At 53.9% G+C, this 25,077-nt stretch overlaps 8 protein-coding genes across 8 annotated transcripts in view; 4 read left to right on the forward strand and 4 right to left on the reverse strand.

The window, feature by feature from the left end:
* Positions 1-263, reverse strand: part of GUITHDRAFT_104197 (hypothetical protein) — a gene marked incomplete at both ends in the record, with an annotated part of 4,648 nt that extends 4,385 nt beyond the window's left edge. The window contains 2 exons of the mRNA XM_005836725.1: positions 61-103; positions 160-263. Of these exons, the coding sequence (XP_005836782.1) occupies positions 61-103; positions 160-263 (147 nt within the window). The remainder of the gene's footprint in view (positions 1-60; positions 104-159) is intronic.
* A 780-nt stretch (positions 264-1,043) lies between these two features.
* On the forward strand, positions 1,044-3,228 carry GUITHDRAFT_135519 (hypothetical protein; the record flags this gene model as incomplete). Its single annotated transcript, XM_005836726.1, has 10 exons — positions 1,044-1,532; positions 1,635-1,787; positions 1,972-2,015; positions 2,187-2,262; positions 2,316-2,366; positions 2,526-2,567; positions 2,620-2,665; positions 2,723-2,777; positions 3,092-3,140; positions 3,190-3,228. The coding sequence occupies 10 exons, from the start codon at positions 1,044-1,046 to the stop codon at positions 3,226-3,228; spliced, it is 1,044 nt and encodes a 347-aa protein (XP_005836783.1).
* Positions 3,229-3,865: 637 nt separating this feature from the next.
* GUITHDRAFT_161941 (hypothetical protein) lies at positions 3,866-8,688 on the reverse strand (the record flags this gene model as incomplete). Its single annotated transcript, XM_005836727.1, has 13 exons — positions 3,866-3,956; positions 4,016-4,146; positions 4,171-4,290; positions 4,341-4,409; positions 4,643-4,711; positions 4,761-4,859; positions 4,913-5,002; positions 5,098-5,278; positions 5,331-5,401; positions 5,446-5,550; positions 5,809-6,885; positions 7,391-7,486; positions 7,726-8,688. The coding sequence occupies 13 exons, from the start codon at positions 8,686-8,688 to the stop codon at positions 3,866-3,868; spliced, it is 3,162 nt and encodes a 1,053-aa protein (XP_005836784.1).
* Positions 8,689-10,676: 1,988 nt separating this feature from the next.
* Positions 10,677-14,545, reverse strand: GUITHDRAFT_104200 (hypothetical protein; the record flags this gene model as incomplete). The annotated part of the gene is made up of 17 exons (XM_005836728.1): positions 10,677-10,781; positions 10,829-10,900; positions 10,949-11,014; positions 11,065-11,092; positions 11,144-11,181; positions 11,237-11,311; positions 11,375-11,531; positions 11,577-11,628; positions 11,677-11,758; positions 11,816-11,955; positions 12,005-12,070; positions 12,123-12,202; positions 12,249-12,318; positions 12,367-12,442; positions 12,636-12,773; positions 12,830-12,903; positions 14,032-14,545. 17 exons carry the CDS (start codon positions 14,543-14,545, stop codon positions 10,677-10,679), a joined length of 1,833 nt encoding a protein of 610 aa, XP_005836785.1.
* A 1,378-nt stretch (positions 14,546-15,923) lies between these two features.
* On the forward strand, positions 15,924-16,199 carry GUITHDRAFT_67476 (hypothetical protein; the record flags this gene model as incomplete). Its single annotated transcript, XM_005836729.1, has 1 exon — positions 15,924-16,199. One exon carries the CDS (start codon positions 15,924-15,926, stop codon positions 16,197-16,199), a length of 276 nt encoding a protein of 91 aa, XP_005836786.1.
* A 783-nt stretch (positions 16,200-16,982) lies between these two features.
* Positions 16,983-20,280, forward strand: SEC6 (the record flags this gene model as incomplete). The annotated part of the gene is made up of 12 exons (XM_005836730.1): positions 16,983-17,258; positions 17,307-17,390; positions 17,569-17,677; positions 17,721-17,842; positions 17,889-17,929; positions 17,978-18,010; positions 18,054-18,078; positions 18,197-18,295; positions 18,343-18,456; positions 18,510-18,554; positions 18,601-18,837; positions 18,970-20,280. The coding sequence occupies 12 exons, from the start codon at positions 16,983-16,985 to the stop codon at positions 20,278-20,280; spliced, it is 2,496 nt and encodes an 831-aa protein (XP_005836787.1).
* Positions 20,281-21,348: 1,068 nt separating this feature from the next.
* Positions 21,349-22,230, forward strand: GUITHDRAFT_151299 (hypothetical protein; the record flags this gene model as incomplete). The annotated part of the gene is given in 6 exon segments (XM_005836731.1): positions 21,349-21,394; positions 21,457-21,547; positions 21,607-22,008; positions 22,021-22,022; positions 22,070-22,125; positions 22,180-22,230. Coding segments are annotated over 2 exon segments (272 nt in total), but the record flags the coding sequence as incomplete, so codon positions are not given.
* Positions 22,231-22,946: 716 nt separating this feature from the next.
* GUITHDRAFT_161943 (hypothetical protein) lies at positions 22,947-24,336 on the reverse strand. The gene is made up of 3 exons (XM_005836732.1): positions 23,233-24,336; positions 23,086-23,132; positions 22,947-23,014 (listed from the first exon to the last, which is right to left on the reverse strand). Exons 1-3 carry the CDS (start codon positions 24,319-24,321, stop codon positions 23,002-23,004), a joined length of 1,149 nt encoding a protein of 382 aa, XP_005836789.1. The 5' UTR covers positions 24,322-24,336; the 3' UTR covers positions 22,947-23,001.
* Positions 24,337-25,077: the final 741 nt, after the last annotated feature.

Genomic DNA, 25,077 nt, shown 5'->3' on the forward strand with positions numbered 1-25,077 from the left:
CCTCCTCCCTCCCCCCCCCCCTCCCCCTCGCCCTCCTCTCTTCCTCCTCCAAGAACTTACCTGGTCTGCTGTCAGCGCGAACCCTGCTTCCAGGCTGTCCTGGCTGCAAGCCAAGGCATGAGGAGGCGTTCCTGGTAGCAGCTAACCTGATACAATCACCTGCTCTTGCCGTCTCCCCCACGATATGAGATGAACTTGACTCCGTCTCGGTCGGAGACAGAAATGCTCTTCAGGCCCTTCACCTGTGAAGCTTTATCATACATTATGCCTTGCATTGTCTCTTGTGACCATCCGTTGCCTCTTGCTTTCTTATGTCTGCCATTCCTTGCCTCTCTCCCTCTTCCCCAACCCGCTCCTTCTCCCACTGTTCCACACTTCCCCTCTCCCCCTCCTCTTTCCCCTCCTCTTCTCCTTCTCCCGCTTTCCCTCCTCATCATCATCCTCCTCCTCCTCCTCCTCCTCCCCATCCTCCTCATCCTCCTCCTCCTCCTCCTCCTCCTCCTCCTCCTCCTCCTCCTCCTCCTCCTCCTCCTCCTCACCTGAGCCGTCAGCGTTGCCAGCGCTTCCTCTACTTCCCTCGCCGCCTCCATCACGCCATGTCCTTTGGGCTTGAGCGGGGATGCAGGTTTTTGAATGGCCATGTGACCAGTAAAGATGGGTGACCATAACGATCCCATGGCGGGACCAGTGGCGGGCAGTCATGGCAGTGTGGCGGGGAAGGCGGGGAAGGAGAGGAGGGAGACGAGGAGGAGGGGAACGAGAGTGAGGGTGAGGATAGATGAAAGGGAGGAATAGCAGTCTACCAGGAGGGGGAAGAGGAGGGAGGCGGAGGAGGCGGAGGAGGCGGAGGAGGCGGAGGAACAATCCAGGGGGGATAGGACCTGACAAGCAATATTCCAACCTCTCCTCCCTCTCCTCCCTCCCCTCCCTCCCTCCCTCTCCTTTCTCTCCTCCCCTGGCCCTGCTGCATCCTCTCAAAGTGTGATGCACCTTCCTCCCACTGACTCTGCAATGCAGTCCCCCCCCCCCCCCCCTCGAGCAACATGGCGGTCACGGACAGGGAGAAGGAGGAAGACTGGTACGACCGCGAGATCAGGTTCGACGTGCGACCGGCTCAGCTGGAGCTGAGGAGAGGAGAGTTCACCATCGACACGATGGACTCGGTGGAGGACACGAAGGGGAACAACGGAGAGGCTGGTATCCTGCACGTCACCAACCTCAGGATGATGTGGCTATCAAAGTCGTCTCATAGGACCAACCTGAGCATCGGCTATGGCTGCATCGTCAACATCAACATCCGCACGGCGAACTCGCGGCTCAAGGGCCAGACGCAGGCTCTTTTCGTGCTGACCAAGTTCAACGGCAGCCGCTTCGAGTTCATCTTCACGAACCTCGCCAAGGAGAGCCCCAGGCTCTTCACAACGGTGCAAGCTGTGTTCAGAGCGTACGACACCTCCAAGCTCTACCGCGACCTGAAGCTGCGAGGAGCGGTGATCAAGGACAAGGAGCTGATCTTGCTCCCCGAGGAGAAGGTTCCAACTGCTCTCACTCCCCCTTGTTTGCTTGCCCTGTGTGCGCTCGTCCTCGCTCGCTGCCGTTACGCGCGCTTGTCCTCGTCCTGACGTTTCTGTCAGATCTTCAACAAGATTCCTGGTGTTTGGAACCTCAGCGCAGATCAGGGCAACCTTGGAACTTTCTTCCTTACCAACGTGAGGATCGTGTGGTTTGCCAACCTTGCGGAGAACTTCAACGTTAGCATCCCTTACATACAGATAAAAAACATCAAGGTGACTTTCCCTCCCTCCCCTTGCCTCTCCCTCCTTTCTCCCATCCGCTTGCCTCCCTCCCTCTCCCCCCTCCCTCCCTCCCTCCCTCCCTGCTGGTTTTCTCTTGTCATATCTGAGACACTTTTGCTTTTTTCGCCTTCAAGTTCTTCTCGCATTGGCCTCTGACTGCTTGCTGTTGCACCAGGTGCGAGAGTCAAAGTTTGGTCCAGCACTTGTCATTCACACGAAGTGAGGGGAGGGGGAGGAGGAGGAGGAGGAGGAGGAGAGGGCAGCGGAGGAGAGGGAGGGAGCGAGGGAGGAGGAGGGGAAGGGAGAGGAGGAGGGGCAGGGAGGACGAGGACGAGGACGAGGACGAAGACGAGGAAAGTTCTCAAACTGATCTTATATTGGTGCTCCCAGACAACGGAGCGGGTCATACGTGCTCGGATTCCGGGTAGATCCTCCGGTTCCGAAACTTGCCATCGTCATGAAGGAGGTTGGTTGCCCTTGCGGGGACCCGGGAGATGTTGGTTGACGCTTCTTGAACAGATCACTTCTTTGTATGAGACCTATTCCACTGAGCCCATCTATGGTGTGCAGGTAAGTTTTGAGATGCGATGCGATGCGATGAGATGAGATGAGATGAGATGAGATGAGATGAGATGAGATGGGGCGATGGGGATGGGGGGCGGGAACTCATGATAGCTTGTGAGGAGCTTGTGGGGGCAGCGCTCACTGACATGAGCTCGTCTTCAACAGTACATCGTCGAGGAGCAGGCTCCGAAGCTGAAGGACCTGCAAGTAGGAAGCTGACTACCCCGCGTCGTCGTGCTGAGAGGAGACATCATCGCAGGTCCAGCGGGTGGTCGACGACGTGGAAATCATCGACAACGATGAAGGTGATGGGATCAACGTCTGTGAGGCTGAGCTGTGACGGTGGTGCCTGTCTGCCGCAGCCAACTATGACGCTCTTGCTGCCTACTGCACCGACGGGTCACAGGGAGTTGACAGGTGAAGGACGTTGTTGTATCCCTTGCTGCGGCTCAGGGAACCTCCGCCCCCGCGCTCCTCCTCATGTCATATGAGGAACAGCTTTCATAGCTTTCGTCTCGCTCCCTTCCTCCTTCATTTCCCGTTTTCGATGCCTTTGTTTTCCTCTCCTTGCCTTTCCTCATCCTCCTGCCTTCCTCTACCTCCTCTCTTTCCTCCTCCTTTCGCTCTTTCTCGCCCCCCTATCTCTCCTTCTCCTCCTCCTCCCTCTCCTCCTTCACCTCCTCCTCCCTCTCCTCCTCTTCCTGCTGCACTAGGTGATCATCTATCTTCAGAGATCCTGTATACAATGACCATCTCGGTCTTGCCGTCGAAACGTTGCCGGTGAGAAAGAGGGGAAAGCACAACGACAGGCTGATATGATTGCCTTCAGGAAAATCTCACCATCGAGCAACTTTGGAGTGTTTTGTGATGAGATTGAGGAGTGAGAGGCAGGAGGAGGAGGAGGAGGAGGAGGAGGAGGAGGAGGAGGAGGAGGAGGAGGAGGAGGAGAGGGAGAAATTACTGGGTGTTGACGTGAAAGGAAGAGGCTGTGGATAGAAAGGGGAGGAAGAAGGGTGGAGACGACGCATGGAAATTGAGGAAATTTGATGGACGATGGAAGAAAGAAGGGAAATGATAGAGGGAGACTCGTTGCTAAAAGACGATGTCGAGAAACAAGATTGCATGAAGAGTAATGTGAAGCACGACATTTGTGTTGATGTACAAGATTTGCTATGATTACAAACACTGAATAGATGTACAAGCCCCTGTAAGGAGCAAAACTGCGGACGCGGATGCGGACTTGAAAGCAGAGCAGGGAGTCAGGAAAACTCTCCTCCTCCTCCTGCTCTCTCCTCCTTGTTGACTCCTGACACCTCCTCCCCTCCTCCCTGCCGTCCTCGTCCTCCTCCTCGTCCTCCTCCTCGTCCAAACACACTCACTATCCTCTCGCTGCCGCCTCCTCCATCATTTCTCGCCCTTCAAACTTGCATTCTCGCTCATGAGCCTTTCAATAATCGTGTCGCTTCTTTGAATGCACTTGTCCTTGTTCTCGACCTACCATCCCATCAGGACCGCAGGGAGGATGCAAACACCTTCACCAGCTTCTCCAGCTGCTCCACCTTGCCGCAGACCTCCCGCATCCTCTCCATCTCTGACCTGGCAGTACCACCGGTGAAGACAGGATCGCAAACAATCACAGAGAAATTGAGCTCTACCTCAAGCCCTCCTGCGCCTTCTCCGCCTCCTTCAGCTTGGCATCCTTCTCCTTCAGCCAGCCCTCGGCGCTGCTCAGCTCCTTCTCAAACCTCCTCGTCTTGCCCCAGCACACGTCAGCCCCTCCCTCCCGCTGCCAGCGTCAAGGTCAAAGTACCTCCTGCTGCAATTGTGCGCTGATCCTGGCGATCTCGGAGGAAAACTGCTTCCCTTCCCTCGTCTTCTCTTCCTTAGTTGCTCGCAGCTCCTCCTCTATCCCCTTCGTCTTCTCCATCAGCTGCCAAAGAAGCATCAGCAGGAGGTTGAAGGCTGCTGTTCCGGTGTTACAAAGGTGACTTTCTCCGCCAGCGAGCGATTCTCCTCCTGCAGGTAACGAATGTCCTTGACCATCTTGCTCTGCGGAATATAAAGAATCACACAGAGTAGGGTGGAAGGGAGACGATGAAGACATCATCCTCATCATCATCATCATCATCATCATCATCAATCAATCAATCAATCAATCAATCAATCAGTCAATCAATCAATCACAACAAACAAACAAACAAAAAAAAAGACAAACAACCACAACCACAACCGAGATGACACTGAACATCAACATCAGAACCACGAAACACTCGTCTCCTCACATGTTCATCCTGAACGCTTGCCAGCTTAGTCTCGATCTTCATCTTCTCACTCTGGCCCGAGCAAACTCCCTGCCCCCACCCTCAGCATCCCTCCAGCACATAGACACCTCCCATTCACATGCTCTAGCTCCTCTATCTTCTCCTTCTGCTCCCTTGACATCTGCGTTGCCCTGTCCAGCTCCTCCTGCAGTTTCCTTCTGCAGTGATCCTCCTCCTCCTGTGCCCCCCCCTAGTCAGTATGCTCGAGGCCTCGAGCGCAGGGGATCTGACCTCTCTCCTCCTCTTCTCTGCTTGCAGACTCTCGATCTGCTCCTCCTGCCGCTTCAAGGAGCCCACCATCTCCTTCTTCTCCCTTGACATCTGCACCTCACAGATCAGGATCTCCTCCTCCTCCTCCTCCTCCTCCTCCTCCTCCTCCTCCTCCTCCTCCTCCTCCTCCTCCTCCTCCTCCTCACTTCTTCTACAGTTCGTCCGAGGTCAGCGGCTCGCTTCTCAATAGCCGACTTCTCCTCTTGTAGGGACTTGATCAACTTCTCCTGCTCCTGCCTCCTCCTCTCCTCCTGCTCCCTCCGCGCCTTCTCCTCCTTCCCAGCCCTGTCCACCTCGGCCTCAAGCTCTCTCACTCGCTTCCTCGAGCTGCATCCCACCGTCAGCCCAACGTCAACGGCTCCGACAAGACTCTACAAACCTCTCAGTCGCCATGTTCGCCTTGTCTAATTCACTCCTCGACCTCGCTAGCTCCTTCGCGCTCTCCTCCGCCTTACACATTCTCACTCATGAAAAACGACAACTTGTCCTGATACCTGCTGTCTCAATCGCTCCTTCTCTTCCTTGTCTTTCTTCTGTTCCTCAAGCAACTTGCCCAGTGCTTCGGTCTTCTCCGCCAACATTGCTTGCAACTTCAGATTCTGCAAGAAACTCAGTTGAGTGCCACCACCATCATCATCATCATCATCACTACCACCAGCGCCATCAGCAGCATTACCACTATCACCATCGCCAACTCCTTCTCCGGAACTATCATTATCAATTTTCATCATCATCATCACCATCACCATCACCATCACCATCACCATCAGCAGCATTACCACTATCACCATCGCCATCACCATCGCCATCACCATCGCCATCACCATCACCATCACCATCATCATCGCCATCATCACCTGGTCTTGACTATCTCGACTGTCCGAGCTCAAATTTTGCAAGGTCTCCGTCAGCCCCTTAATCTTCTCCTCGTCCTCCTTCATCTTCTTGTCGGCAAATTGCATCCTTTCCGTCAGAGCACTCAGCTCCTGCGCTTGTGAGGCGATGACAGCGTCTCGTCCCTTCACTTCTTGCTCTGACTGTATCAGCTGCCCAGTCCTCTCACCTAAATCTTTCTTTGTCCTCTCCAACTCTACTTTCAACGCCTCTCCCTCCCTCTCTAGCCCGGATACCTTTCCCTCCAGTGTGCTTCTGGTATGTATCAACATCGCCTCAAGCTTCGTGCACGTCTGCTGTGTTGGAACAAGCTCTTCTTCCCTCAACTTCTTCATCGCATTTTGTAGTGATAAACTCTCGCTCTTCACCTGCTGCAGCTGTTTGTTCAGATCCCCTATCACATTGAAGCTGTCGTCCTTGGATCTCTGCAAGGTCTCAAGGCTCTGGCTGAGACTGTTCTTCTCTGACTGCAACACTGACATTTTATCTTGCATCACAGACATCTCCTTCTCGTATCGCAACTTGTCTCCTTCCAGCGCCTCCACCCTGCCACGGAACATCGCCAGGTCCTGCTCATACTTCTTGACCTGAATCGTAAGCTTCCTCCCTTCTTCCTCAGACTTCCTCGCCCTCTCCTGCTTGCTTCTGACATCATCTTCAAGTCTTTGACACTTTGCATTCGTCTCCTTCATCTTCTCTGCGGTGCTGAACAACTCCTGCTCCAACACCGACAAGGCGCTCTTGGAGGTTTTCGCATGCTCGCGCGCTTCATGCAGCGCGGCTTCCAGCGTCGCAAGGTTCCTGTCCTTGGCCGTCGACTTGAGCATCTCATCTTTCATCAGATCGTATTCCTTGCTCATGGCAAGCGCACTCTTCTCCAGCTCCTCCGCCTTCTTCTTCAGCTTCTTGTTCTTCTCAATCTCCTCGTCCAGCCGCTTCTCAGTGTTGGAATACTTCTCGAGCAGCTGATCAAACGCCTCCTTCCTTCTTGCATGCTCTTTCTGTAGCTCTTGCAGACTCTGCTGCCCCTTCTCTTCAACCTGCACGGTACCACGCGGGGTCTCCTTTGCCTGGTGCCGCCTTCCCGATGGCAGGGAGGAGGACGACGACGACGACGAGCGAGAGAGTGAGGAGAGAGAGGAAGAGATTGGTAGACCTGAAGGATGAGAGGAGGAGGAGGGAGGCCTGATCGAAGGAAGCTTCTTCCCTTCCTCCATTCCGCTCCTCCTCCCTTCCTTCATTGCCCGATCGCCATGCGCCAACGGCAGGTCGACGGTTATTCTTGTGTAACGTCGATAGAATTGAAGGGGCGGGCAGAGGACCGGGCCCGGCGGCCCGGCGCCCGGCCCGACGGTGATCAGACAGCCGCTGAGCCAGGCTGCCCCCCGGGGCTAGTGGGATAAGTGTACAAGTCACTCAAGTTTCACTGATAATCACTGCCGGAGTCCGGGCGGACTCCGTATCATGAAGTTAAGTCACGCCGCGTCTGAGTCCGATCCGAGTCAAGGCCCTTGATCGGTTCGGCCGTTGAATGTGCCGCTGCACCTTGTGAAGCCTCGAGGTCTCAGAGTTCATCTCGGCTCGGAGGCTGGTCTCCCGGTTCATCCAACTCGATGTCAGACAGATCGAAGTCCACCTGTACTTCGGGAGTCAGTCACATCATCCCGGGCATGATGAAGTTAAGCGCAAAACTCTCGGACTCTCACACGCACCGGCGGTGGGTGCACCATCGTGCTCCTTCTCCTCCTCCTTCCAACGTGCTTGTAAGGCCACTTCTCTAACCCCAGTCTTCTGCAAACAACTTTCAACGTAGACTTGCCAATCCCCTGGCAAGCACGTCAGGTCCCGAGCGAGCAAGGATGAGGGGTCAAGAACTTTACCAGCTTCTTCGAGGCCTCCTGCATGCTCTGATCGAAGTGACTAGACAGAGTCTCGTAGCTGATCTCCACTTTGTTCTTTCCAGTCAAACTGCCCTTCCGAGCGCAGACTATCACTATGGGGCCTCCATCCGCCTCCTCTCCTCCAGCCGCCTCCTCCAATTTTCGCGACTCCTCTTCTCTCCTTGTGGAGCCTGAGATGTCGCCATTCAAGACCATCGCGGCAGAGAACCCTGCCAGCTCTTCATCTGACGATTCTCGAGGATGTTCCTCAGGCATTTGTGAGAATGCTTGTCTGGCTGGGAGGTAGCTGAAGGTCTGATCTGTCTGCAAGTCTTGTGCTACCACATCCGTCGCATTCTGCTGGACGTCTGCTGGAAGAGAGCTCGGCGGGCCCAGCATGGCTACCCCCGCGTAGCTCAGCCGCGCCCCATCGTCTAGGCCGCAGGGCATTAAGACCACTTGACCGTACGACGGTCTGTCGCAGCTGAGTCCTCCTGCTGAGGTGGTCGGATGACCTGCAGGCGTCAGATCTCCCGGAGTTGTGCCATTGTGACAAGTCTCGTCTCCCTCTCTCCAGACATGCTGGCCCCACGCGTCCTGTCTGCAAGCATCGTTGTATGCTGGTAGCATGTCGCTCTGGGAAGCAGACAGGAAGTCTTGATGTGCATGCCCTGATATGTACACATTCTCTGAAATGTTGACGTATGGATCGGCAAGATTGACGAGGCTCTGTTGACACTCACCAGTGACTGGAAGATGGAGTTGGCATGGAGCTTGCGTGTCCTGCTGCAGGTCCGTCATGCGCGCATGACCACAACTTGTTTCTGCGCTGCTTGTTCCGTTGACATAGGGATAGTAGCACGCGACATGGGGTGACATCCACTCCGTAAGAGGCGGGCATGATGTGGTATTCAAGGGGAAGGGCGAACTTGGATCCTGCATGGAAATGTTCTGCTGATCCATCATCATAAGAGAGCAATCCTCAGTGTATCTCGTCGTGCAACGAGGATGACAAGGATATCATCGATAAAGTTGGAGCGCTCCTGTTCCTGTCGTAAGGATGCACGTATTACAACCTTTTCTTGTTACAGAGTTCATGCATTTGCAGACAAGTGTTGATTAGAATGTTACTAACCATCACTGACATCATCTCATCTAAACTTTCTACAGTTCAATCTTCTGTTTTCACCTCTTGCTTTCTCCTCCTCTCCTTCCCCCTCCTCTCCCACCTACGGTATTCCCCCACTCCCTGTTCCCGCCCAGTTGCGCGGACCTACTCGACCAACAGGCCAGCCCCCGCCCAGGCTTTTTTTCTGCGGTCAAATTATCCGATTCCACCCCCAGACCCTCTCACTCCACCCCCTCCTTTCCCAGGGCTTTTAAGGACCTCGGATGGGTACCCCACGGCCCTGACCACCCTACCCGGTTCGGCTCTGGGGCCGTTCCGAAACTGTTGACTAATGATACTCAATTACCCCACCCCCCCTATTGACCGGCAACCACCCTCCGGGCCCACCTAGGGGTCGTCCAGAGCATGAGGAACCAGCCGCTGACGGGGGCTCGATAATTCAATTTTAGGTCCTTTTTTTTTCCGGGGGGTTGAGTAATCAACTTATTAGGTCCCGGAGGCTCAAAGTTGAGTAATAACAACTTGGGGTCACCCGGGTTGAGTTAAGTAAACAGCTGGGTACCGGGGAGGCTGACAGGCTCTGGCTGGCAATATGGACGGATGGTTCGGAGCTTACCGAGAGGCTTTTAGTTATTTTCTTACTACCGGGCCGCCACTACTACTACACTGATGAGTCTTTTTTCAGCCTAGTAACGTTTTGGCCCCTTTAATCAACTTGCTTTTTCGACCGTCGAGCGCGAGTTGACTTAATATTAGTACCAGAATGAAATTGAACTTGGTCTGCGTTAGTCTCCTCAAATCGCAACTTCCTGGCAACGCCGGTTCGTCATCGGTAAACGTCGCCGGACGACCGGGCCACCGTGACCCCGGCCACACCGCGTTCACGGTCACGTGCTGGCATCATCCTCGGCACGGCCCCGCGCCATGAACGGTACCCTGATCGTTTCCCAAAATTTTGGATCATGATCAATATATTATTGTCCTCGTACTGATCTTTAACTTAACTTTGAGTAAAGGATCAATGAAAGCTGCTATGATGCAGATCCCGGTCCGATCCCCCAAGCAATCATTGCTCGAGACCCGGTGACCGTCGCCGGAGTCGGTTAATTAACTTCGGCGGCTCAGGGCACCGTCTCACACTACGCGCGGCCGCACGTGACGGCCGCACCCGCATACCTACGCCGTACGCTACGCCGCGGCCGGTGACCGTCTGACCGTCCACGCCGACCCTCAGCCCTGAGTCACGGGCGAGTATTGTCTGTTACTGTTTTACACCTCTTTTTCATTGTTCTCTTATGCGCTGCCCAGGGTCATCAGTGACAGTCCTGGCAAGTCCTGCCGAGCGATAAGCCGAGAGGAAGAAGTGAGGAGGGAGGAAAGGGATAGCTTGCGAGAGATGTTGCGTTCCTCCTTGTCTGTTGCGTGATACACTTCCTGTATAACAACAGCCATAAGAAATGACGTGAATTATCCATGGTTTGCTCGCACATCTTCTGTAGTTTCTGCCTGCTGAACCAGCGTAAGGATACAGCATTTCGATACCATTCACCAATCTCCCTTGACATCCCCCCTACCCATCCACCCAAAACACACTCCCCACTTCTTCCTCCTCACCTTTGATGAGACAACTTCTCCCTCCTCGTTGATGCCTTCAAGCACCATCTTCTCGGGCTCCTTCTCCTCCTGCAGTGCTGCCACTAAGAGTCTGCTACCTGCCCCTTATTCCACCTCTTCATTCTCGACAAAGATCTCCAAGAACTCCGACGTCACCTGAGTGCCATCAACACATGCAGCACGGAGTTGTAATCCGAAAGACCTCTTTCTATCCCTGGAGGGCTGCCCCCGAGCCTGTCAAGGCTTCGCAACCAGGAACTTTTGGCAGATCCTTGTTGTTCATCTTGGCGAGCTCTTGCATCATCTGTTTCACCTGCAGCGCATGTGTCATCTTGGTGGCTCGAGCTTTTCTCCCAGTACCTGTGTCCACACCAAGCAACGTTCTCGCAACGCTTTCACGAGCTTAGAGAAGGTGATCCCCGAGTCCCGGAGCTGCAAGGTGGCATCATTGAAAACTGCACCCAACTTGTTCGCCCATACCAACGGAGCCTTGATGTTGCTGCTGTCGCCCGAGTCTCTCGCTGGGAAGGTCATGCATCCTATAGTCTGGAAGAGGAAGCAGAGTCAGAGGGATAGCCAAGAACTCAATGCCTCACCTGCGCCCATTTGTATGGTCGTCCGGGACTGTTGGGATCGTTCAATGCCCGAGGACGACGAGTGATGATGTTAATCTACAGGTAGTCGTTTGCGACCAGTGGAGAGTAGATTCCTGACTGCGTTGAAGTGTCAATGTTGAACGTCTAGGACAAGCAGGACAAGCAGAATCACATCGTTAGAAAAGAGGTCTTGGAGGAAGGAGGGCTCCTTCTCCTTGGAGCTGAGCTCATGCTGAACAACCACAATCTGTGGAGTAGAACCAGTCAGTACAAGGCATGGTCATCTGAGGTTCATCTCGAAAGGTACGACCTGTAGCGTTGTCAAATACGAGAAGGTAAGAGTAATCGTTGGAGCAGCCGATGGAGAATCGTCTGCCTTCGGGGGAATTCTGAGCTTCAAGAACAACGGATGTGGTTTTGTCAAGGATCCTTCTTCATTTTCCTCCATATCATTATTCTTCTTTTTCCTGCAAAAAACCGCTTTTCAGTCACCAGCAAATCTCCAGCACAACACAACCTTCGCTTCTTTCCATCTGTCCCAGGAGTAGGAGGAACAGCAGTTGCCTGCCGAGACCATGTCAACAAGGAAGCTTGCAACAAGGTTTGCCTCACCTGCGCTTTCATAAGCCTCAGTTAAGTCGCCTTCGATGCTCACTTTCACATCCTCTCCGAACGCAACATCATACGAATGAGCCTTGGCCGCACAATCGTAACCAATCCGAAGGAGACACAGGTAACGAGCCGGAGTCACCTGATAGTATATCGAGTACAGAGGGCTAGGCAATAACGATGCTGTCGCAGCCAAGTCCGAGTGCAGGGAGGGAAGGGGCGCTGACTTGTTGAACTCCTTCCTCACTGGCTCTGCAACATTGTAGATCGCATCGAGATGAGCTGTAGCGCCATCAGCTTCCAAGTACAAACATAGTGACAAGCTCAAAACCTTGCAATCCGTCAAGAAACTTCCGCTGGGAAGTCAGCTTGCCCTCGTACAATTGCTTGCGAAGTTCTTCGACGCAGCTTTTCAGCTACAAGAAGCCTCCATCAAACACACGATGAACCTTGTTGTTTCAAAGACTTGATCATCTCTTCCCTCTGATTGTGCTCTTTGTTCAAACGATTCAGCTCGTACTCGTGAGACCTAGTCTCCGTCACTAAAGCCTTGCTGTCGTCATCCAGCACAGTACCCGCGAGGCCCTCCACGCTCTTCAGGGGTTGTCATTTCTTCAAAATCTTCTTCAGATATCAAGTCATCGACTGGGGAGATCCTGGTCATTTCAATCCACGGGAATTCAAAGCCCTCACATGCATGGCCCTTGTAATTCAAGCACACCTGCAACTCTCTGCTGAGATGGATTTTCTGATACTGGAGGTTTTGAAGCTGAATACGTTATCATCAGACCAAGTGTTCTGCTGAGAGGTGTACACAACAGCGAGCCGCACGGACTGGGTCGTACGCTAGCAACTCCAAAGAGATCACGGACGGCACATCAATACATAACAAGAGACTATATCATTCAGATGCTCTGTTCTCACAAAGAATTGTGTAGACAGTACTCTACCTGCTGGCTCACTTGATCTGTCTTGATCCTTTCTGCCTCAGCGGCCGAGAGCATCCGGTCGGCTGCCTCGGGCGCGTCCCTGTTGGCCTTGCGCACTGGGCCTCTGCCATCTTGACCACACACATCCTTGCCGCTTCCTTCAAGCTCGAGCTGGACTTCTCTGTCTTGAGTCTCTCCCCCACCAGCTCCCCCACCAGCTCCCCCACCATCCCTCGCAGCTTCTTCGTTGTCCGCATGAAGCGCTCGAGCTCCTTCACCTGCCCTGCCATGATCTCTGCTTCTGCATCGCCGTTACAGCCGTTACATAAATTACTGTGTTCAGTCCTCTCGGGCCCGGCAGCGGCCGGCCCCGGGCGGCGTCACGGCGTCCGATCACGGTGACGGTGACGGTCAGTGACCCCGGGCGCAGTACGGTACGGTCTAAGTTTCCGTGGCATCGAGCATCATGATACCATCTGTAGAAGGCTGCCACACCCGAACTGCCACAGTGCGGCAGACCGTCGTTGCACGGCCCGTTCCGATCGGATCGGACCGTCGGTCACGCCGCGGCGCCGCCCTGCCAGTGGGCCGGGGGCCGGGCCGCCGCGGCCTCCTGACTCAGTGACTCAGTGCCTGTCACGGAGTACTAGGCTACGTGACGGTGACTCACTGAGTCAGGCTGGCCGGGCAGGCTGACTGGCCCGGGCATCAGACGGTTGGCAGTTTTCACGGAGTCCGACACGATAGAGTTTTATTGTGGCTCGTGCAGCCTCGAGGCTAGCTGAAGTCACTCAGAAGTTTGACCGTGATTGACAAAGTCGCACCGTGACTCATCATTTATAGCAGCCACTCACGGTTACTAGATGATGGTTTTGAAGTACTCAGTACCGTAGGAAAATCCGCATCATCAGTCTTCACCCGTTCGAGTCGGCTCAGTTGCCGAAGGTCAAAATACACTGACAACTGTGACTTAGTATCCAACGATGAAGAGGCGGAAGCTGTTCAGGCTACGCGTAGCCCTTCAAGTTACAGCGCTTTGTACCTAGTTGAGCAATATCAACCCAAGGATGTCTCCAAAGGGTCCACTTCCCCGTACATGCTCTGTGAGCATTCAAAATTGACAAGGCTGAATACTATTTGTGTCAAGCGAGCTCCAACGCACATGTTGGCTTGCACCTGTCAGTGAGGAAAATTTCTTTCAAGAATTCAGGCATCCATGACTCATCGATGTTCATTTCATCAATTTCCAAGTGTCAGGCATGATGCTGGAGAAATCTTGCACGGTTATTTCCTTGAAAGACTGCAAACAGACATATGCAGAAGAGGTATAACAATGTCGAGGAGAGTATATTCTCAATTTCTGCTTGCAATGACTGGGGAGTCCTGTGGATCAAAATCCTTGACAAGTGTCCTGCAAAGGCCAAAGCACCATTGAAGAATATGAGCTCCCTGTAAGAGTATGAACCCACAAGGAACACCATGGACAAGACGAGCGAAATCAATTTCACATGCTCAAGGTTGGGATTCATCATGAGCAGCTCCGTCATAAAGACAAAAAATCTCACATACAGCACTCGCTTCAGCAGGATAGCTAACGAGATCCTTTGGCTTTGTGACATGCGCGAAGTCAAGAACATTCCGATCCAGACGCCAATCAGAACGAAGAAGCGTAGCACAAACAAGTAATCATCGAAGCTGCTGATGCCCTTTTCGCTGTTCCTCATACTTAGAATGCCAATGTGGTACACAGTAGTTACTACCATACTCGCCGTCAAACCTACATTCTCTATACACACCAGAGACTGGAGAAAGTAGTCATGATACTTCAGCTCCATCTGCTCATTTTCAAAAGGAGCTGCCTCCAGGAGCTTGCTCCTGATGAAGTTTATGCTCTGCAACAACAGTTGTCGAGAATTCAAGGGTTGGGCTTCGGCGACTTTCATTGCAACAGTATAACAGGGCACGCAGAGGCTGATTGATTGAATCAGGACCTGAATCAGATATCCTCGTGGTAGCACAGCTCCTTTAAGCGACCCTACAAGCCCTATTCCAAAGAGTGCGACGTACCCGGCTCAAAACAGATTGAAAACGCACTGACCCACTTACAGGTTGACAATGGAGTTCTCAAGTAGCAAAGCAAGATTCATCAGCATCTCAGCTCAGCAGTTCCGTCCTAGTGCCTAACTCTAATACCTACTGCCAGTATGCATGCTATCATACGCACTATGATTGCCGCCTGAATCCGACCGCATTGCTTTCTGACCTAGCCATCGCCCTGTGTCACTCCTCCCCTCCTGCCTGAGGGCCAGGGGCTGTTTTGACTGTTTCCTATTTAAAACCTTTATAGCAAAAGCACCATAACACGAGTGACAGTTAAAGTACCCCACCCCACCTTTGACTCCCTGGCTATGTCGTGACCGCTCACGTGCTGCAGTGCGGTAGGCTTCCACTAACCCTACCGATAGATTATTAGTGCTACACAACATTAATTGAACGTGGGTGGCGATGAGCGGCTGCAGGCTTCAAACAACCTGGGCGGTAAAGGACCCCACCCCCTCTGCCACACAGGATTCAAGGACCCTGGAGTAAACATCACCCAGTTTACTTCAACACTTTTGCTCCGAGGCTCCGTGCTCAGCTCCGGGCAGCGCCGGGCCTTCGGGTTTGCTGAACTCCCCAGAATTCTGCCCAGAATTCCCGCCAAATGGCTCCTGTGGCGCGTTGAGCAGGAGTGATCGTAAGTTTCATGCTTGTGATGACGGAGGGGCAGGTGGTGGAGTGGGGTTGAGGAAGACAAGGTGTACAACATCTTTTCCAATCGAATGCCGTCGAGAGCGTCATTGGGTATATCTCAGATCGATGACTTTCAATAGCCAGGCCATGGCAGCACCTCGAGGCTGGGATCTGTATCTTCCGCAAGAGAGCTACACTAGGGTGAGCGAACTGCACCATCTTCACGTGCTTTGACCTTCAAGCAGGACCATCACCTTGTTCCAATTATACAAGGCTTAACGAGGTGGTTCCGTGGGCCTGGGAGAAAAACGTTGAGAAATGTATTGCGGTGCTGGTTGAAAGCATCAAAGTTTCTCTCTGCACCGTACGCAGATTGATCCCGAGAATTTGACCTCAGTATCCTTTGAATACAACGAGTTGCTCCAATGCCCCGTCGAGGGGTTGTCATGGGCTATCAATGAAAGGCCGCAAGAAGCCATCGCGGCTCTCGGACTGGCAGTGTTTGAATCCCTCTTTGTCAGTGATCAAGGGGTTGAAGATGGCCAAGACTTGTACCCTCCTCCATCGAGAAAAGTTGCAGTTCGATTCATGAATTATGAGCCAGTGACGCCAATGAAGTTTCTCAAATCCAACTGCATTGGAAAGTTTGTTTGCGTGCGGGGAACGGTCATTCGCGTGAGCACCATCAAACCGATATTGCTTTCGATGAACTTTCTCTGTGCAAAGTGCAGAGGAGAAAAAACGGTAACGATGAATGATGGCAAGTTCGACTGTCCTGGGTCTTGCTTGGTATGTAAGAACAAATCGATGATTCCTGATAGACACTCTTCCATCACCACAGACTGGCAGAAGGTAAGACTTTAAGAAATAGTGACAGATGAGAGCCGGGAAGATGGGAGGATGACGAGGACAATAGAGTGTGAGCTTACCGATAATTTGGTTGAGAAATGTATTCCTGGAGATGAGATTGCAATATCGGGAATCGTGAAAGTTGTGAGTACAGATGGTGATGGTGGGCATCGAGGAAAGAGCAAATGTCTCTTCTTGATGTACATAGAAGCCAACTCTATTTCGAATTCGAAGAAGGCTTCCGGAGACAAGGTCTGACCATCTGCAAATATGTTGATGCGTTGAAAAGACTGATTTATCCTTGCAGAGTGACAATCTCGTTTTCACCTCAAAAGACCTAAAAGCACTAAGGGAAATTGCCAATGACTCTGATACATTCAAGTTGGTTGTCAATTCAATTTGCCCTAGCATTTATGGGCATGAGGTTGTAAAAATGGCCTTGGCACTCGCTTTGTTTGGTGGACGGCACTCAAATTGGCCTCATCATATGGCCTGCTCGAATATTTCCTCGATGCTGTAGCAAAGGCGTCTGCTGTCTCGATCTGTCACAGTACAGTGAGTACAGTCACAACCCCTGCGAACCGGCTCCGAATCCTGGTCAAAATCTCCTGCGCGTCCACCTGAACAGAGGTAAGGAAATTCAAGATCAGGCGCCTCCGCGGCTCCGGCGGCGCAGTGCCGCCGGGCCCGGCGGCCCGGCCCGGCCCGGCCGCGTGGCCCACTGGGCCGGCCGGGCTCGGTTGATCAAATCATTGTGATAAAAAAACATTCCGAGTCTGCCCCAGAGGCCTGAGACCGATGTCATGGTGGGGGAGGCGTGGGAAGGGCAAGGGGACGAATGGCCAGCAGGATGGAGGGGGAAGAGAGAAGGGGGGGGAAGCTCACGGGCAGGATCAGGAGGTAGACGCAGAGGAAGTGCACGCTGCTGCTGTGAGAGAGCTCACAGCACTGCTGGCCACACCCGAGAATCTGAGCAGACTAGGAAAGCTCAAGAAAGAGTATGAAGGACAGCGATCCTCCGTTGAGGTCCAGATCTCGTTGTTGACAGGAAGGCAGACAGAGGATGCTAGGACGGTGAGTTTCTGTTGGCTCCCTGGTGGACGCTGACGATCTCGGACGAAGGGCCTGAATCGGCTCGAACATAGTCGAAAACAGGTTGACACTATCATCGGGATCAAGGAGAAGTTGGAGGCGATCATTGACCAGGTCTTCGTCTCCTGATTCTTCTGCAACCCTGACACGTTGTTCTTGTTCTTGTTCTTGTTCTTGTTCTTGTTCTTGTTCTTGTTCTTGTTCTTGTTCTTGTTCTTGTTCTTGTTCTTGTTCTTGTTCTTGTTCTTGTTCTTGTTCTTGTTCTTGTTCTTTATTTCCTTCTTCTACTCAGAGCGAAACGGCTCTGCCTGAGTACAGCGAGATCCGTCAAGTATGGCTGATCAGAAGGAATCTGCATAGGACCTTACAAGACTTGGACCTGATCAAAGCCATGCCAACCGGTTCCTCTCCTGGGGTCCCAACAGGTCACTCACACTGGTGCAGAGCTGAAGCTGGTTGAGGAGCAGCTGGAGAGGGCTGCTCAGAGCCCTGACGACTCGGAGGACGGCGACCGTGCCCTCCCAGACGTGCACAGGAGGCTACTGCAGCTGGAGAGACGTCAGCAGGTCTTGCCCGAGGATGGGAGCGGGAGTGAGTGATGTTGAATTGAAGGCTGCTCTGTTCTCTGCAAGGAATGTGCCGGAGAAACATCAGTGGGTCCTGTTGCCTCTTGCTTCGCCGGCCTGACTGGTTACACTCAGAGCTCTTTCTGAGCAGTTCTCGAACTTGGACCGGTTGGAGGAGCACTAGGGTTGCCTCCGAGTGACGCTGCTCCAGCTTCTTCGAGCGGATCGAGAGCAGGGTCTGTCAAATCGTTCGAAATTGCACCGTCGAAGCCTGGGCCCGGCCTGCTGTGCTTGTCAAAGTTTGACGCCGACTGCGCGCTGAGACGGCAAGATCTTGACTCATGATGGCTGCAGGTGCTGCAGATGGTGGAGCGGCAAGAAGCAGCTGACGAGCAGATTCGCACCGCCATGCACGGGCAGTCGCCGTCCAACGTGGACGTGTCGAGCTCCAAGGTGAGAGCTCGGAAACCGCGGTAGGTGCCCGTCTCATCCCCCAGCAGGTGCGGAGCTGGTGTGGGATGATCATCTCGACCTTGAAGGAGTACATGAGGAGCAAGTTTGACATGCTCTGCCTATCCTTGACGAGCATGCCTGTCGTCGACATCCCGCTGCTGGTGAGTGTTGAAAGTCGACGCCCCGTCGAGGCGTCTGATGGCATGCCTTGAAGGTGTCGGAGCACCAGAAAATCTCCGATGACATCGTCACTGTCAAGGTCCCACTCGCTCGCTCCTTGCTAACTCAACTCACTTTGTCCTCAGGACGTCGTTGAACCATGCTTCCCCCCTCACTACCACATCTTCGAGCTGTTCGTGGAGACTTACCATGCCCTCACCGTCGAGTTGGTCCAGGATCTGATGCAGACGCATGTTGCCTCCTTCAGTCCCAGCGACATCATTGCGGTCGTCAACTGGTTGAGAGACTACCACGGCCAGCTGGAGGGACTGGAGGCGACGGTGAGCCCGGTGCTCACTGACGATCTGGACGTTCTTTTGCAGGTGAGTTTGTCTCAGAGGTGTGAGAGTGTCGGGGGTAGTTTTGTGCTCGATCTTGCTCTCTGTACACCGCTGACATACCCTGACTTTCTCTTACTCCATCGACTCCCCTGACGGCCCTCTGACTTTCCCCAGGGTTACAACTACCAGACTGAGAGTATGATGAGGGGCTGGGCGAACCGGATCCTTGAAGACGACCTCAAAGTCCCCCCGGAGTCCATGTCCGACGGGAAGCTCTACACCATCGCTCCGATCGACTTGTTCAAGATGATCGATCAGCAGTTCGAGGTGGCGGATGCCCTGGGTCTGGAGAAGTCCATGTACAACCTCGCCATGACGGTCACCAACGTGCTGGAGGACTACCGGCTGTCGCTGATCGAGATGATCACCAAGAAGTGGCGGGGGATGTCGCTAGACCACATCTGCGCCCAGGTGAACAACTCGGCCAAGTGCGTGGAGTGCTGCATGGAGCTGCAGGAGGAGCTGGAGGACAAGATGTCCTCTCACCTCTTCGAGAACATCGAGCTGCAGTCAGTCGCCGACGGCTTCACCTCCATCGCTCGCATCGGCTCGGAGGCGCTGGCGAGGATCGTGCTCGAGGACGTGCAGCCAGCAGTCGCCCGGCTGTTCACGTCCCGCTGGTACAGCGGGGACGACCGTCCTGGCGAGTCCATTGTGGCGACCATCGCCGACTACTGCGAGGAGTTCAGGGTCTACCTCCTCGAGTCGTACTACCGCAAGGTGCTGGTGAACATCCTGGACGAGCTGGTGGTGTGGGTGGTGGGGCAGCTGCTGAGCGAGACCAACAAGGCTGACGGCGCCGCCATCCCGATCGACTCGGGGTTCTTCCTGGCGCTGGAGGAAGACTTCGACGGACTGTACCAGGGCTTCATCGAGCTCGGGCTACCGCAGAAGATGCTAACGTCAAGGATCCGGCCGCTCGAGATGCTCCGCACTTTCTGCTCCCTCAAGGTCGACTCGACCGAGTCCTCCAAGGAGCTTGTGGTCACCTGGTTCCTCAATGTCCTCGAGCTCCACCCTGACCTGCCCATGGACGCCATTGCTCGCCTGCTGAGGAGGAAGCGGAAGCTGGACCAGAAGGCCAGGACGGCCATCCTTCAGACTTGCATCCACCTTGCCGCGGAGCATGCGGGGGCAGAGGGCAAGGGGGACCAGGTCGACTTCTTCAGTAGGGTGTACAAGGAGATGGGAGTCAAGCCGCTGGCCGACAATGCCGTGATAGAGCACGGAGTCGTCAACATGGTGAAGTCGGTGCTGAAGAGGAGGCACAAAGGGGGCGCGAAGGCGGACGAGGAGGAGCAGAGCTCTCACAGCGCCTCTCGCTACCACCAACGAGCTGCCGACCGCCCTCTCGCCTTCTCGACGCTCTCAGCCCTCGGCGTTCCCCTGAATGCCATCGATATCACCCATAAGCTGTACCTGTAGGCTCTTTAGTGCTCCGACCGTATCGGACTGTTCAATTTGTATCATGACAACAAGTTCAGTTCTCAAAGCTGCCCCGGGCCCCCGAGTCACCGTGTGGCAGTCTGCCGGGCACGGCGCCGGGCCTCACTTAGTACTATTGTCACGAGCCGGGCACGCACCCGGTTATCGGACCATACCGGCAGTCTGAGTGCACTCAGAACGGGCCCGGTGGCCCGGCCCCCGGGGGCGGCTCCGCCGGGCGGGCCGGACAGTCTGTCACTGTGCGGCGGTCAGTCCGTTACTCCAATGTGCAGTCGTGTAACGGGTTTCGACAAACTATTTGCGGGATGAAAATGCTGGCAAAAATGAACGGGAGGAGGGGGAGGAGGTAGAGGCGGGTGAGGGCGGGAGGATGGAGCAGAGTGAGTGAGTTGAGGGAGCGAAGGAGGTGGCGGGAGATATAGAAAGGGGGAGGGATGGAGGAAGGGAGAGTGAGATGAGGGAAGTAGAGGCTGTTATGCAGTAGGGTTCAGGAGTCGATCAAGGAAGAGAGCAGCAGCGTGTCTGAGCTCGTTGACCTGACAGTGCGTGACGTGAGCATGCAGTGGTTGCTCCTGCAATGCCGAGCTCCTCCCAAGACATGAGGCGATAGACCGATCAGGAGCTACTCCGCATAATGCTAAACGGCCGCTCCGAAGACGACAGCGCATGGTTTGGCACGCATGCCACTGATCAGCACCTCAGAGGTGACTGGAAGCGGAAAGTGCTCACCCTTGCTCTTGGCCTTGTGTTCACGCTGCTGCTCGCTGCCTGGTCCTCATACGAAGGTACTTTCTCCCGCTTCCCGGCATTTGCTCACAAGGAAGGTCAAGGTTCCAATACCAGGACTGGCCTCACGCTGGCCTCCTTCTGTTTCGACTCAGCTGGAGCATCGGGGAAAGGAAACGATGTGCGTGCATGTCTTGCTGCTCGAGAAGATGCCTATCCCCCGATGCTGATCTGATCTTATTCCTGACACTGATCTGATCGCATTCATGAAACTGATCTCATCTCACTCCTCCAGGACTGTCAGGAAGGCTGGAAGTCCCTCCCAGATGTTGTCCCAGCAGCAGCAGCTCCAACGACTGATAGCCCTGTGAGTGATCCTCCTTCGTCGCCTCGTTCTTCTTCCATCCATGCGCTGAGATGGTCTGCCAGGTCGAGGCAGAGAAACAGAGAGGAGGGAGATGCGAAGGAAGGATGAACGTGACGGGGGTGAACGGGACCATAGTCTATCAAGAAGGAGGCTGTGAGTTTGCGATGTGCTCGTTCGGGAGGTGAACTCACTCGTGCTGCGACGCGAGGCAGCGACGTGCCGTTGGCTCGTAGAAGTCGGAAGAGGTTACCTTGTGGTCCTCAACCTCTCCCAGTTGCAGCTGCAGAGCGAGCGCTCCTCCCTCGCCGTCTTCACTGCAAATGCCTCGGACGGGGAAGAGACGAATCGACTTCTGGACCCTTCTCACCTGCTCCTCAACATTACCGGAGGTTCCGACGCCGCCGCTCCAGCTGCCCTCAACTGCGACTCGGATAGAGTCCTAGTCGTGTTCCAACCGGCGGACGAAGTCGAGGACAAGGCTGAGAGTCTCTCGGTGACGTGGCATCGTGTCCCACGTCCAGTGGTTGCCAAGGGCCCAGCGATGAGGAGAGAGAAGAGATACGTCACCTTGTGCCAGAAGGAGCTTTACAGCTCCAGCACCTGCATCCGAATAGGTGAGGAAAGAAACGTTGGCAGCATCTCCTCCCCTGCCTTGATGAAGTTGCCGAACCAGACGTGTGCAACTCGACATGTGGCAATGGAAGGTGCAGCAACCTGGACGGAGTCTGCATGTACCGAACATCACATGGGCATGCCTTCCACCCTCTGAACGTGGTCTGCAACAGGAAGAAAGGAGATCAGTGCACTCTCAAGGGAGATTCCTTCTACATCCCTTGCAAGGTTGCCTCTGGCCTGATCGCCCGACGGTCATGAAGTTCACCCCGTGTGGCAGACTTGCGCTCTTTCCTTCGTTGACGTGCCGGCAGCTGTTAAGGTAGAGCGTGTGCCCCTTGCCCCCCTCGCTGATCGCAGCAGGTCCATGTGTACACTCTCTGGGGGTTTTGGCCGAGCCAGCAGGTGAGGAGGGTTGTGCTGCTGCATCGCTTTTGAACAGGCGGGTGCAGGAGTCTTGCACATCCCAAGTGACTTCACTCGGCGGAGTTTCCAAGATCGAGACGGTGAGCTTGAAGATCGTGATAATCCCCGTTTGACGCTTCCCTCCTCTCTCCTCCCTCCTCCCTTCCCTCACATTTATCTTCTTCATCCTGTTCATTCTACATCGCCATCCCTTGTCTTGCAGGTTCATGGCCCCACAGGCAAACTCAAGCAGTTGACTCAGCCGGCGTGTAGCGCCGTAGTGAAGGTGGAGGATGCGAGCATCTGTGAATGACACCGAAGAACGTTTCTTGCCGCCGTCTTGCTCATGCTCAAAGTTCTCATGCCTGGATAGCACTCCTCATCCTCCCTCGCCCTCGCTTGAGGGACGTCTTGTAAATACGAATGCAAGTCAGAGGAAACTAAAGGGTCGACCTTCTCCACTAAAATACCACCAAAAAGAGTTTATGAAAAAGCGAATGCTCGAGCAAGCTTCTGGATGTCGTACTTGTTTCTTCTAGAATGCAACCCGCGATTTTACATACATACATTCAGCCGAGGCGATAGGTAGCTCAAAGTTCATCACTGTAGTCACGCACAAGACGAGAGTCAGACGACATGAAGTCAAGCAAGCCAAGACGATGCGATCTGCTCACCTTGGTCCGAGAGTCGCGAATTTCATGAGTTTGGTATTTTCTTTGTTCTGTCACCGCAAGTCACATGTCAGAACAACAAGTCATATGAAAGAACAAGAGACATGAAAGAGCAACAGGCACGAGACGAGTCAAGAACAACATCCTGACCTTGTGGATCGAGATCAGGAGCAGCACAATCGCTATTAAATTACAGACACCCCCGGCGGTGTAAACGGAGGTCATCCACGCGGACTGGGAGACGTAAGGGTTGAACTCTCCCTGCCCTATCGAGTTCTGATCCATGCACGGGGTGCTGTCGAAGTAGGATCCTCTCAGGACCAGAGGAGGCCCGAGCTTGCCGCACAGCAGGTAACCTTGCATGAACTCCGAGTTGGTCAGATATACGATCACCCAGAAGTCGATCAGAGTCATGGCCACAGCCAGGATCGCCATCCCCTGTCCTGTCGATGACATGTAGCTTCCTCCCAAGCATCGAAACAGCGTCATGAAGCAAAAGATACTGGCAAACGTAGCAAGCACAGGACCTGTGGCAAGGATGTAACCGGCCGAGCCTTTGCTCTCGTAGCACTGCTGTAGGAGGGCTCCCGCAGCCTTGTCCACAGCAGCCTTGCTCCATGTAACGCCTGTGGAAGGATCCTTGACGAAGTTCCCGTTAATGTCGGTAGTCACCGCTGTCAGCATGGCCTTGTACACGTTGACCTTGTCAGAGCAACGGATACGAGTCGCGCTGTACCCTTCGACGGAGGACGAAAGCTTCCAGTACGGGTCGCTAGATACGAGCCTTCCCGGCCATGCTCCTCTGGTCCAGTTTTCAGCCTTCACGACTGTATTGCCCACGCACTGGACCCCCACAGGACACTCGGGAAGGTACTTGCACCAGAAAGAGGGGGAGCTGTAGAGGAACTGGTTAAGTGGATAGTTTCCGTCCGGCCTGAAGCCGAGGAACTGGGAGGCAACGAACGAGAGGGTCATGACAGCAGGGGAGGAAGAGGAGGAGGAGTACTTCGCCGCGTAGTCCTGCTTGGCTTGATACCAGTCATCGCTGGCCATCAGGTCAGGCTTGCCTGAGTATGCATTGCAGAGGGTTGAGAGGGAGACATCGGAGAAGTTGTTCCCTGCCCACCATTGACAGACGACGCCGCTGAAGAGGAGGAGGATACCGGCTATCCCTGTACCCAACTGTATTCTCCTCGTCTTCCCCTCGTCCCATCCTAGCTTCTTCCCGACGTCTGCCATGCCGGGGGAATCTGCAGAAAAAGTTAGGGAGAGGGTGGGGGTGAAAAACTTAGGGGTCGTGAATCGGCTCTAGGGTGGGGTAGATAGAAAAATAGGGGTACTAGAGTGGGAAATTAGGGGTAGTGGTAGGAGACCGATGGGTGAATAAGGGGTTACTGTGTAGAAATGTTTCGTAGGGTGCTGGATCAGATGGGGTAGGGGTATTTTTGAGGTATGAAATGTAGTACAAATGGTGGGTGAATATGCGGAGGGGAGGTGGTGGGGTACTTCATTCACCGGTGGTATCTTTCTAGCCTGTAGACGTAGCTTTGGATGAGTGTGGTAGGGTACTTTATGTTCATGATGGGTAGTGGAGATGGTCCTTGGAATATTATGGGGTCATCGACATTCAGAACTAGACTAAAGTCATAGGGTAGTATGTTACTGAAAAACTATTAGTACTGAACAAATAATTTCTCACAGCTATGTGGGTATCTTTTCAATGATAGTGGTGTCAACCATTTAAGAGGGGTGGGGGTATACATCCTGTAAATCTTTGACCAGTGGGTCCTCTGTTCGAGAGAATGACATAGGTGGGGTGGTGATCTTTGTGATTTCAATCGATTCGAGCGAGATTTTAACGTACATAACGTTTTCAACGTCCCATAACCGTATAACCGAATATTTCAACGGAAACCGTTGATCCGTCAATCTATCGTTGGTGCAATGCGCGTTCTGATTCGCTACTGTTGACACTTGTCGCGGCTGATCGAACAG

This window comes from Guillardia theta (genome assembly GCF_000315625.1).
Source record: "Guillardia theta CCMP2712 unplaced genomic scaffold GUITHscaffold_16, whole genome shotgun sequence".
NCBI lineage: Eukaryota > Cryptophyceae > Pyrenomonadales > Geminigeraceae > Guillardia > Guillardia theta.